General features: G+C 44.2%; 1 protein-coding gene across 1 annotated transcript in view; it reads left to right on the plus strand.

Annotated features, from left to right (window-relative positions):
• LOC126234820 (uncharacterized) overlaps nt 1-13,867 on the plus strand; it is a 147,051-nt gene that overhangs the window by 42,794 nt on the left and 90,390 nt on the right. Inside the window, exon 2 of the mRNA XM_049943566.1 lies at nt 5,482-5,643. Coding sequence (XP_049799523.1) covers nt 5,482-5,643 — 162 coding nt within the window. The remainder of the gene's footprint in view (nt 1-5,481; nt 5,644-13,867) is intronic.

Below are 13,867 nucleotides of genomic sequence, written 5' to 3' on the forward strand. Positions count from 1 at the left end.
GTCTAACTGTTCGAACACGGCACTATTAAGCAAAGTTACTGAGGCATTTGTGTCTAACTGAAAGTTCACACGACAGCCAGAATTCGTAATGAGACGAACAGTTTGTTAGAACGTTGCTGCACAGCGCTAGGACGAGAAGGAGGCAGAACCTTAGTCATACTTTTATCACTACCCTTTCTAGATTATGAAAACACAGCGTCCATTGCATGTGCACGTGCCTTATTTTTCTGGTAGCGGGCAAAATTAGCGTTTTTGTGCCGTTGCAAACAAATTGCTTCGACATGGTCTTTTTTCCCACACGTGTAACATGTTGCGTTACGTAATGGGCAATCCTGTGTTTTATGGCGAGCAAAACATCTAGGGCAACACCTCACTAAATTCACCGGCCTGTTTACATGTCTACTTGGCTGTCCGCGCGGCTATGTACGCACTCGTTGTTGTGGCTGTTTAGGGCGGTCGCGGACAAGGGAGTACTCGACCCGACAAATTGGGACCTGGCCAGACTTACCGGCCGCTGTGGCACTCGAATCATGTTGCTCTAAGCTTTGCAATACTTGGGAAAGAGATGGATGAGAGTACTTTAAGATATGTTTCCGTATTCTACATCTGGGACAATGAAAGTTATTGCACAGAGGATCATTAAGTCACGGTAAAAGTTGCCACAACTACACTTAAATTTACACATCCTAGTAATGCCCGTTAAATCTGTGTACCAGTGACGGTACATCTGTTCCGGCTTGTTCTGCAAGCGAAAAAAAACTCATATGTAGCTGCAGCTGCTTTAACTTGCTGGTCATAATATTGAGTTAATGGAGCGATTACTTGCTGCCGGCCAGGGTGGCCGAGTGGTTCTAGGCGCTACAGTCTGGAACCGCGCGACCGCTACGGTCGCAGGTTCGAATCCTGCCTCGGGAATGGATGTGTGTGGTGTCCTTAGGTTAGTTAGGCTTACGTAGTTCTACGTTCTGGGGGACTGATGACCTCAGAAGTTACGTCCCATAGTGCTCAGAGCCAATTGAACCATTTGATTACTTGGTCATAGCTGAGCTCACCACTAAATTAACCTCGTTCGCCAATGTAGTATACCATCCTCGTCGCCACTGTAGATCTCGTACCGCAAGGGAGAGGATGTCGTTGTGGATGACCGGTATGCTCTTTCTGCAGCACAAATGCAGACGTGGATTATTACGGTTCTTTGCTTACATCATCATTTCTCTGTCTTGAACAGAGTCCATTTGTTGTAGTAAAAGCTCATCAGTAATAGTTCTCTTGCAGAAATATCGGTAATCTTGCTATTAAATACTTTAGTCTCACTGCTGGGAAAGTACATGTCCAACTATAGTCCCTAATCTGGTCGCTATGTACTGTCGTAGCCTGTGATGAAGTACACGTGCTCCATGCGTATTCTGACAGACGCCAAACTAGAGGAGTGAGCCAGTGAGGCCCTCCAGTGAGCGGCCTAAATACTTGCTGTCGGGAGGGCGCTGGCGGCGTGTTGCTTGTCAGTGTGTCTCTGGCCTCTCTTATAATAGGCGCGCTGTATCCAGCGCCTACTATCGATCTTCGCGCTACATGCTTGCCGACCGGTGTGCTAGCGACAGCTTACGCTATCATATTTCTCATCTGACGTAAGATTACCTTCCTGTGGTGGATGGGCTTACCTAACAATATAACTGTGTCACTACTGTTGAATGTCAAACTTGTGTGGCCATGCACATTGCTAAGTATGGTTGGCTTAATGTGGAACTCACACCACAGCCATCATACTGTGATTTATCTGTTTTATTAGCCAAACCCATTTATGGTATGATGCTTACAGCGCCATCTAGTGGAAAAATTTCGATTACATTTTTAGGTTTCGGTGAAATTTCCCCCTCCTTCGATAATATTCCGTTCAAATTTGACATAATTCTGAACAGCAGTCCTTTTTCTACAGCATTTTGAAACTGGGACTATTTAATTATCTTGTTTACTTAAGGCACACATATTTGACTCCAAACAGTGTTGCCTTCGTTCTGTATACCAGATTATACACCTAATCGAAAAATTGTCTCTATCACTGTATGGAATGTACAGTGGGTGAATATTGCTGTTAACAATACCCTTACTATTACCGAGGACAATGGAAGAACATTTTGAAACGGAATTGGTACTTCGTTGGACGTTTTCCTGTAGTTTCTTTGACTTACAGACATTGTTGTCTGTTGTCTGTTGTGCCACTAAGAGCCTCAATGCGTGACAAATTTCTTATGTTATCATTCGAGGAGGCTCTGCTACGACATCCATTGAAACCACTGTTCGTTTTCGTACTGAAAGTTACTTTAACCAACAGCTGCCTCTCTGCAATTCTAGATACCATTTTACAGCAGTTTTGCAGCAGGCTCTGATTCTTAACGCACATTGACGTTGGTTATCTGTGCCATTCTACAGTATGCTGCAGTCAGCCAATGTCTTCGTTTGTATTGTTAACGGATTTCGTGTTTTACATACACCGTCAGATGCAAGAACAAAATAACATTTGCACAGGTAAGCGTTGTGTCGATTTGTTGCAAGAACCTCCAACATCGTAATCCCCGCTACAGACGGGTCACTGCTGCTTGTTCTAGTCTGCCAGTTCACCAGTTCGTTGGTCGCCCACGAATCTTCTTCCCTCTGGCTGATACGCAAGAGCTGACTTCAGCAGCTTTCTTTTGCTGTCCACGTTAATAGCAGCAATGGCAGAATTTTGCTCATCCATCATTGCATCATTGACTGTGACGCAGCACATGTTGCGAAGACAAGAGCTGGTCTCTGCATCCGTACTTGCACTCCACAAGTGCCTGTGTGATGTGCGGCTGTGGTTTGCATAGTGCAGAATTTTTTCCCAATTCTTATTCGATTCGAGAACGGCATGCAAGAATACTGTTGTCAGTATCCCTCTGCATTTCTATAGTTTTATCATCATGGTCGTTATGCTAAGAGAAATACTTGATATTTTAAAGCTGTATATCAGATTGCAACTCCTTCCCCAAACCTTGCCTTTCGCGGACTGAACAAACCAGGCCTTAGTGCTTCACACCTGCCAGTGCTTCCGCATACCTTCCAAACCACATAAAGGCTCCCCTTCATACCTTACTGCTGCAGCGCTCCTGAAGGAAATATATCGTGGGGAAACGACTGCAACATCATAATCATTTGGGTATCTGCTTTGCAGTAAGTTTAGACCTCTTACTCCACAATGTTTATATGTTCAATGCTTTGGTCTTCATTCTCTGGTATCCACGCTGAGCTCTACTGACGCCATTCAACATCTGGTATCTTCTTCTGCCCTTCCCTCTCTTCCCTGGAATAAAGACTTCAGTTACTTCTACTAGAAGGCAATATTACTCACTGTTAGCAACATTTTCCGAACTTTTCCAACTCTTCTCAGTACCTCCTAATTCCTGACTTTATCATTCCAGCTGCACTTCTCCATCCCGCGCCATATCCACATTCCACGCGCTTCAATTCTCCTCTCGTCCTGATTTCTCAGTGTCCGAGTTTCTAATCCGTACATCCGTACAGGGGCACGCTTAATATCCGTCATTTCACCAGTAGCTTCCTTAATCTTGCGTTCAAACTACTAGCTAAAAGCCTTTTCTGCTTCTGAAATGCCTCTTTCGCCAGCTCTTTTACAACTTTGATCTCCAGTTCACAAACCATATCTCCGGTAATCTGACCTCGCAATACTCGCATGCTGCCACCTGGAATTTTTTTAACAGTGGATGTCTCATCCTGTAGCTAATATGTATTACTCTGAATGTTCCTACGAGATTTAAACAGTATGTCGGACCGGGAACTCAACTCGGCACATTGCCTTTCACAAACATGCTATTACCTTCTATTTATTGTCACGCATTGCACTCTCGGAAGTTTGATAGTAGTAATACACCGATAGAAAAAATCGCAGGACCAAAAAATAATTAATGCATAATAATAAAATTTCCGAAATACGTTTGTCTAAGTAACATATTTAAGCGATTAACAATGCAAGATCACAGGTTAATGTAAGAGCGGGATAAACCATTGCAAATGTGAAATTCTGGTACATTAATAGCCGGTGTAACCGACAGAATGTTGAATGCAACCATGCAAACGTGCATACGTTGTGTCGAGCGGTCAAGGCTGTCGGTTTGAGGGATGGAGTTCAAGGCCTGTTGCACTTGGTCTGTCAGCACAAGGACGCTTAATATCGGTTGTGGACGATGGTGAAGTTGTTGTCCGATGATGTCCTATATAGCTCGATTCGAGACAGATCTAGTGATTGGGCAGACCAAGGCTACATGTCGACACTGTAGAGTATGTTGGTTTACAACAGCGGTTTGTGGGCGAGCGTTATCCTGCTGGAAAACACTTCAGGTGTGCTGTTCATGAATGGCAGCACAACAGATCGAATCACCAGACGTACAGATTTGCAGTCAGAGGGTGTGGGATAACCACGAGAGTGCTCCTGCTGTCAGACGAAATCGCACCCCAGGCCATAATTCCAACTGTAAGTCTAGTGCGTCGAGCACGCAGACAGGTTGGTTGAAGGCCATCGCCTGGCCTCCTTCCAACCAACACACGACCATCGCTGGCACCATGACAGAACCAGTTTTCATAAAAAAAAAACACACAACAGGCCTCCACCCTGCCCTCCAATGAACTCATGTTTGACACGACGGAAGTCGCAGGTGGCCGTGGTTGGAGTCAGTGGAATGCACGCTCCAAGCCGACTGTCTCGAAACTGTCTTTGAAGTAACCGATTTGTAACAGTCCGGTGTGTCACAGTGGTGCCAACTGCTGCTGAAATTGCTTCTGCAGACGCAGTGCTATGTGCCAGAGCCACAAGCCGAAGACGATGGTCTTCCCTCTCGGTAGTGCCACGTGGCTATCCGGAGCCCGGTCTTCTTGCAAGACATTCTTGACTAACATCTACTCACCACGGCCAATCTCAAAGATAACTAACGCTCACGACCGTTACACCGTGTATTTGAAGCAAACCTGATTTTCATCCTCATAGTGACGCTACTAGATCCACTATTATGCGACCTCCGCAAAATTTGACGCTCTCTTTCAGTTGCAGAAACACGCCTACCAACTTTCGTTTATGTCGCACAACTTCTTGTTAGTGTTGCGATTTCTTCCGTCAGTGTATTTGCAAACTGTGTTTGAATGCTTTAGTAACACATTGACGGCCGAAATTACAATGAATTGCATACGTCTTCTTTCACCCTTGTGTCCCTTCCGGCGGTTAAGAAATGTTGGCAAGCATTGATATAAACTCACAAATTGTGATTATTCATGTTGCGTGTATTCCTGAACTCTTTTCGTTGAATTATCTGATGAAAGACGACTAACTTAGCAATACGGCATCATCGAGATTTTCCTTAGCCCCGATTCAGCATCAGGACCAATTTTGTTGTGTTTACTTGATTACCTAGTTCTTTCTGTTGTAACACACGTCTTGTTATTGCTTGGCAGGGTCCGTACGCTGTGGACGTCTTGGAGTATGCGGTCTGCGACGATGGAGAATATTCTGGGGCTTCAGCCAACTTCTCACTGGTCGTGGATGAGGAAACTAAAGAAACTGTGTACAGAGGAGCGGTCACTGTCAACTACGACGTCTTTGCGGACGACTCCGAGGTGAGACTTGAGCTTGTTCAGCCTCTCCCTGTGCTGTATTCGTAAATTCTTGAACAGGGCAGCGCCTTACACGAGCGGAAGGCACTAGCTGCCCTATCCGCCAACGATACCTGCCTTTTGACGCTCTGCGGCATAACTTAAGTGCGGACTGGAGCTGAGGAGTACACACCTTTCCGGACCTCCAGGGCGACTCAGCTAAGCTATTCACTTCAGTTACTTGCAGAACCGTCTAAGGCGTCGTAAAGCTGTTTTCATTCAGATGGATTGTGAGAAAGTACTCACTAAACATCATATAGTTTCTTTTCATTAATTTCAGGGATATCGGTATTACTTCCGAATTTCAAAATCCAACTGTTGTATTTTGTGCTACTAGTATCGCAATTGTTCTGGGGACAACTTCCAAAGCGGTACACTCTTCAAAATCGGATTCTTAGTTTCGGAATAATTTCAATATTTGGAACTGAACCGTGAATTTACTTTCACAACCTTTTCTTAAGAATTTGCTTTTATTTACTAGCGATTCATCAAGACCATCAACACATTTAATCACACTATATGAGCATGGAAGTAGTTGCCAATGGTAACTGAAGAAACATATGAAAAAAATATTTTTTAATAAATGGACATTTTATTCTTAAAAGCCTTTTTTTTTACAGATTTAAAATTATAATCAGAAAGCACGCTGTAAATATCAAATTACAATTTATTCAGAGGCAGAAATAACAATTTTTTTAATAGTAGTATGAGCTTTCGGGCCGAGAACCTTGCCGCTTCCTTTTAATACGGCCGTAGTCACGACCGCTCACAACAACCTCTGAAAGACTACACTGGTGCAAATCTGCAACACACCAGATTACTTTAAACTAAAAATTTTAACAACTCACACAAACACATAAACTATGCACCCCGTAAGCGGGATGGAAATGGTTCAAAACACTCACTTTAAAAATTATTTGCCACCGAAAGTGCAACTTGTTTTTAAAAGAATTCTTGCGGCGGAAGGATGGCAACTGTATATACTAAAATGACCATTTAAATAAAATCCATGAATGCAGTTTTATATAAAATGTACCAACATGCTCTACATTACACATATACCACCTTGCAAGATGATAGGGAAGATAAAAACATACTTCAGGAATTCGGCCTTCACACCTTAAGCAATATATTCGTAAACACCGAATCCAACAAACATGAGAGAGGCAGCTATTAAGGTATAGCAGATTGACAGGGGGATTACTGAACAACCAGAACCGCAGATTGCTCTAAGCCGCCCCAACTCCACAAGGGAAAACGGACCATCCAATTCATAAATAACCATCTTCCCGCGGGTGGGCAAACGGAGAAGAATGGTGGGATGACACCAAAACAAAGCGGCTGGTGACCTCACCAAGAAAACAAGTAGAATTTAACAAGTAAATGAAGCTACTTCTAATAAAATTACTGGCGAAGACCTGGCACAGCACCCACAACGCTCTCCCGAAGCGTCCGCTGCCAGCCGCTTCAACGGACGCAGGAAGGCTCGCCGATCTCCCGTCTCATGGCGTCGCAGCTCGCACCGGCCAGACCGATGTGGTGGATTGACTCCTGTTGTGTCGACCGCGAAGCCACTACCCCCTTCTATACGGCGCGGCCCACTGGGCTCACGTGGCGACCTCACATTCGCCGACACTCAAGGCGGACCACTCATCTTGTGTCTCAGTGTGCGACCGACCAACTGACCAATCCAACCGCCAATAACTGTTGCCCAAGCAACTCGAGCAGACTGGCGGCCTAACGCGCAGACTCAGATGCAGTAACACAGCCTCGACCGGGCAACCACTAGCTGAGTTCTGTTACTGGCAGAGTGGCAACTCTTATTTTCTGGCTTTAAAGTTTAATCCAAACGACAGCCATACTAGCACTCCGACGACAGGCAGACACCCAATGCCGCACAAAAGCAAACGAGAGGCAGACCAGCAACTGGTGACGCGAGACTGACCCAGCCTCACTCAGACTGACCAACCGCAGAGCTGATAGCGCCCCTTAAATGCACGTGAACAGGTAACCTTTCCCCTTTCCCACCAGAGGGAGACACCAAAGCTGCGATTGCTACAGCGGCGCCAACGCCAGAATCGGAGGGCGACTGCTTCAGAGAACGCGCTGCGGCGCGCTCTTCAAAACAGCAATTTTTACCACAGCTCAGGAACATAGAATTGATCTGTTTTAATCGAGAAACTGATTCCTGTTCTATGCGGAATTCGTGATTTCATACCCAAAGAAGCGAATATATAAAGAGGAAACACTGGGGTGCGCCACCACGATACAGGTATATATGTAAACGTGAGAAATTGCTTTAATGCTGTCTATACGATACATGTGTGTCGAGTGCTGGTTAGTTCAAAAAAATAGTCGTCTTTCACAAGCCAAGAGAAACAAGATATACTACGTGACAAATGGTGGCGTCATCTTGTAGCAATGTTTCAATAAGTTATGCACCTACCATCTTCAGGCGAAGTGTCTGGATGCTGTGTTCGTCGTATCTATCTAGCCGCTGACTCCGGAAGAAGGTGTGACCCCGGTGATGGGGGAACGCGACGGGGTCGGTGGAGGGAGGCGGCGCGGCTCGGCGCTGGTGCAGCCTTCACAGCGGGGCGTTCCTGCCGTGTTACGCAGTTGTGCTGAAATGAAATCCGTTGTTCCGGTGGTGAATAAGTTCGTAGGGTCTATGTTTTGCATGTTGATATTCCGGCTCCGATGGGTTTATTTATCGATTGTCATTTTTCTATTTGTAGTTCATTGTTGCTGTCTGAGCTGACACGTTTTTATTTTGTGTACTGGGGGTAGCGAGTAGAGCTGCGGACGCCAGAGTATGGACTGCCAAGTGGAGAAATCGGAACATTTCCGAGATACGAGGTCTGTTGAAAAGTTTCCGGAGCTTTGACCACAAAATTCCACTACGCTTACCTTTTATTTATTGTGCATGGTCCCCTTCGAAATATTCTCCTCCACAATTGATACACCGCTCCAAGCGCCGTTTCTACTTCCGGGTGCCGACCGGCGTGGCCGAGCGGTTCTAGGCGTTTCACTCTGGAACCGCGCGACCGCTAAGGTCGCAAGTTCGAATACTGCCTCGGGTATGGGTGTGTGTGATCTCCTTAGGTTAGTTAGGTTTAAGTAGTTCTAGGAGCCTGATGACCTCAGAAGTCCCATAGCGTTCAGAGCCATTTGAACCATTTGAATCATCCACTTCCGGAAGCAATCTTGGGACACCTCCTGCTGAATCGTGCGAAGCACTGTCTGCAAACTTTCTTTTATCTCGTCGATCGTTGCAAATCGTCATCCTTTCAGTGAGGTTTTCAGCTTTAAAGGTAATGGTAAAGTGCATAGGGGCCAGGTCTGGAGAGTACGGAGAATGAGGCAGCTCAGTGATTCCTTTTTTTTTTTTTTTTTTTTTTTTTTTTTTTTTTGTGCAACAGTCACGCACCAACAGGGATGAATGTGCAGTTGCGTTGTCGTGATGCAAGAGCCATGCATTGTCTCGTCACATTTTAGGCCTCTTCCTTCTCACATTTTCTCGCAGCCGTCGCAACACGTCCCGATGGTAACCTTGGTCTCAACATCATAACCGTAGATCTACGTCTTATCAATAGTTATGATTCTCTTAAGGAACATCCCGTCCTCACTTGCGCGATCAAAAAGCTCTTCACAAATGCGAGCTGAAGGTCTTTTTGGTCTTAACTCATGAGGCAAGGGGTAAACTTGGTGACAAAAGAGTGTCAGGATTTAATGACATGATCCAGCTGAAATGTTTACCTTCTTCTTCAATCTCTCGGACACGCTCGCACAATTTTGTTGATGTTCCTGACGTCGACGTTGTCGGTAGACGTCCAAGGACGTCCTGAAAGAGTGTCATCTATAACTTCCGACGGGTCATTTTTAAACCGCGTGAATCTTTCGTAACACCGTGTACGGCTTAAGCAGCCATCGTCACACGCTTCGTGCATCATTTGATGTGTATCTGTAAAGATTTGCCTGCTGTTTAGGCAAAATTTAATGCAGACGCGTTGCTCCTCTAGTTCTCGCATTTCCAAGTTCGGTAACTGTGCGACACGGCGTTCTACTCAATACAGCACTGAATGATAAGCAACAGACATACAACATGGAAATTTCGGGCAGTTACATATCAGACGCAGGCTTGTGCGAGTATGCCAACCGCATTCCGCTCCAACACACCATTCGCGCGAAATTACGAATGTTCCGGAATTTTTGAAGAGACCGCATATTCTTCTTCTAGAGTTCAACAGAGAGGTGACAGCAACAGAGGTATCCAAAAACATTCGTGCTGTTGATGGGGATAATACCACTGTACAGAGCACAGCAAGAAAATGGTTTGAGTTTTAACGTGAATAACTTCCCTAAAACTGGGACTCCGTAATTGTGCATCTACATTATGGAAATATAATCATTACAAACCTGAATATGTGTCTATACTGACGTGAAACCGGTAGTTGTGCGAGTAAAGGACCTTCGTACAGCTATGTGGCTTTTGGTAACCTCATTATTCTTGACTGTTTAATTGTAATTTATACGGTAATTTGAACGGTCATTGAGTGTTGAGTGTTGTTATTGTTATTAATAGAGCAGCAACTCTTCGAAAAGGCCTGTGCGCTTCCATAAAAGGTTATGTTACGCATATGGTGAAACAGTGACGGTGTGATGTACTAAGAATTGATTCCCCGATGCGTCACCATCACTGCTGACACTGATTGTCAAGTGTGGTGTCACCGCCAGACACCACACTTGCTAGGTGGTAGCTTTAAATCGGCCGCGGTCCATTAGTACATGTCGGACCCGCGTGTCGCCACTGTGTGATCGCAGACCGAGCGCCACCACACGGCAGGTCTAGAGAAACGTACGAGCACTCGCCCCAGTTGTACGGACGACATTGCTAGCGACTACACGTACGAAGCCTTTCTCTCATTTGCCGAGAGACCGTTACAATAGCCTTCAGCTAAGTCCATGGCTACGACCTAGCAAGGCGCCATTAACCATCTCTGGAGAGAGTCTCACTTGTATTATCAAGAGAAATGTACCACAAGAAATTAAAGTTAAGTATACGAGAAGCTCCGTTCTTTTCTTTATAGCTTTCATCACGTATCCTGTTTCAGACTTAACGCCAGTCGGCGTGTGTGTACGTGTGCCTTTCGGCTACCCGTCACTGTGGACTGGCTGCCTTAACAGTCCACTACATCAAGAACAGTGACCAGGACGACTGCGCGAAGTCACACCACTCCACGGTAACGTCCGGCTGCACCCTGCTGGACTGACGCAAAACGTTGTACAGGAGTCGTGCTGGAGAGTCATCCCGTTCCCATCTTATTCACCTGATCTTGCGCCCCCTGATTCTCGCCTTTTCCGGTGTCTATCGAACAACCTTTAAGTAACGTCCTTTCCGGCTGAAAATGCGCTCCGAATATGGCTCGGAAAATTCTTCACCTAAAAACCAAGGATTTCTGCAGTCGCGGAATCGAAAAGTTACCCAAGTTACAGTGAAAAACGCTACGGACTTATGCACCAGTCCAACAGACCGTTGTGCAAACGTATTTGTACCGCCTCTTTGACAATCAAGTCTCAGAACCTGTCCGATATACTGCACCCCACACTCGCACTCAGTACACTAAGCACCCATCGTTAGCAGTCCTAGCTTGTGTTTTCAATTTTTCGTGTTGCGTGGAAAACGGTCTCCATCTGGTGTTTCTCCACTTTTCTCGCGATCTTGTCTATCTACGGCCCTGCATATGACAGGAACGCCACACTTCTTGTTTTTCTGGTTTTCCCACCCTCCTCTTTTCAATCTGGCTTTATTTGTGTCTCGTTGTAACCCTTTTTGCAGGAAGTTTCCCGCAGATGCAGTAACTCTTTCGGCGAGGTCTTCCCGTTGCCGATGGATCTGACTTTATATCCTAAGGTGGTCAGCACCGAGTTGCATTGGTGATTTATTAATATGATTTAATTTTATTAGAGTTGATCTTTTAATATACTACAGTGATTTTTTTCTTAAACTGTTTGCCCTCATATTGTCTCTGTAATTCTACTATGTTTAAGAAATGCTTATTAAATACATTTCTTCCGTTTAATTCAATAGTGATGTTGTCCTGCTGTTTGGCCAATTGTTCTCGTTTGACTGTATTCTATATGCCTTAAGTCCGTTGTCAGAGTTACTGGCTTCTGACATAAAGTGCATGTTCCTTATTTTCAATAAGCTTTTTTAGTACTTTTGAGTATTTTTGGTAGTGGCCAACTACTGCGGGATCTCTATTCGCTTTTACCAACAGATACATTTTCCTTTTCCTTTCTGAAGATAGTTCAGTTCCTTCGTGGTCTTTACATTGCTCTTTAGTGTCCTTCCTCATTAGCATATACGGGAAGCATTTTTCAGATAATGACATGAATTTGTCATGGAATACATTAACTTTCGTGTCAGCATTTTTGTTCATAATAAATTGCATCCCAGGGATTTTGCTGTAAACTTTTCTTGAAAACGTTTTTTTTTCTGAAATCATAAGTTAATCTTATTTCCACTGGGGAATATCAGTAATTCAGGGCACTACGTTATTTATCCAAACTAACTGTGCGTTATGACGAGAGATAGCATTTGTTACTGGGTGTATAGTTATTTTCTTCCCTTGACCTTCGCCAATGAAAACGTTATCAATTATGGTCATACTGTTTTTGTCCAACCGTGTTGGAAAGTTAATTACTGAGATTAAATTGTAGGATTCAGAAAAGGATAACAGATCATATTTCCTATGAGAATCCTTTAGAAAACCTACACAGAAAACACCGTAGTCAGGAATCCAAATTGCTCACACATAGTTAAAAATTTCCCAGCAGGAGACTGTATACAGTTACAATGAAAAGTGAACTATTTTTCAGTACTAATTCGCAACCACAGGCTTCCATGTGCTGTTCACCACAAAATCCACTAGCCACAATATTTTTGAGTTTGTGTTGTGCCTCAACATACGTAAAAGCTCCTATATCAGTACGATGGTTCGAGTGTAATTTTTATATCTTGAGTTTTCTAACCCTCTGGTTATGTGGGGCTGAGATGGGCACAGGATGTTCATGTTTTCAGACCTCTCTAAATTTTCCAAACAGATTAGAATCTCTTCTGCCTTATTACCCAATCCTCTGATACTATATTCAAATAAGTTAACCTAACTTTTCTGTGCATTCTTAAGCATTTTATGGGGTTCTTCCGTTAATTCATCTTCTTTCCTAACAAGGTGCCTGAATGCTGATTCTAACCTTGAAAAGGTGCGCCTCTCACACCAGTCACAACAGGGATCTTTCTTTGAGTGACAGAGTCCTCCTGATCATTGTCTGCAAGAATCTCATCCATCTTTCGCTCTCCTATTCAGGTGAAGGACGTGCCTGGTATACCCCCTTCTCCTAATTGTAGCAACAGAAACTGCACTCATGTGCGATCTCATTTCAGCTGGAGCAGCCTGATCAATCCTGCGTTATTAATCAGCGGTATTAATCCTTGGCTAGTCACGGCACCACAGGACCTCCAAAAAACTCACTCTTGTGTGGGTAGTTGCTACACCTGTTTCATCCAGGTCATCCTGTAATGCTGTAATTTCTGTTTTTATGCTGGCCATTCCCTGCTCCAACTCCTCGTCAAAGAGAAGCCATACTACCTCTGTTATCAGGATCAGGGTGCTTCACAATACTTGTGACTTGGTACCCTGTTACCTATTTGTCCTCTACCATCTGGCCTACATCCCTCCCACGGCTACTATCTAGCAGCAAGACTCTTTTCTTCCTTCTCTCCTTTGGTACCGACCTATACTGAGTTTCTTTGTTAGAAGCCTGCTACCGCTTCTACTTCAGATAACAAGTCAGACTGATAACTTGCTACCTTTATTCAGCCTCCACGATCATCTAACCCTTCAACTATTTTATGTAATACACCACCATTAAACGGTATATTTCCTGTAAAATCTAGATTTCAGATTTCCACACCATTATTGAGTACAATGCTAAAAGCAAGAATACCCAAAAAGTAAGACATACAGTAAATATCTGAAAACTTAAAAAAACACTGTAAAATTTAAAAAATATATTAGTTACAAGCTTGCATAACATTACAAGATATGCAAATACATAGTACAATACTAAAAGCAAAACATGCAAATAATAGGCCATATTAGATATACTCTGATATACAGTTACA

Source organism: Schistocerca nitens, chromosome 2, assembly GCF_023898315.1.
Source record: "Schistocerca nitens isolate TAMUIC-IGC-003100 chromosome 2, iqSchNite1.1, whole genome shotgun sequence".
Classification (NCBI taxonomy): domain Eukaryota; kingdom Metazoa; phylum Arthropoda; class Insecta; order Orthoptera; family Acrididae; genus Schistocerca; species Schistocerca nitens.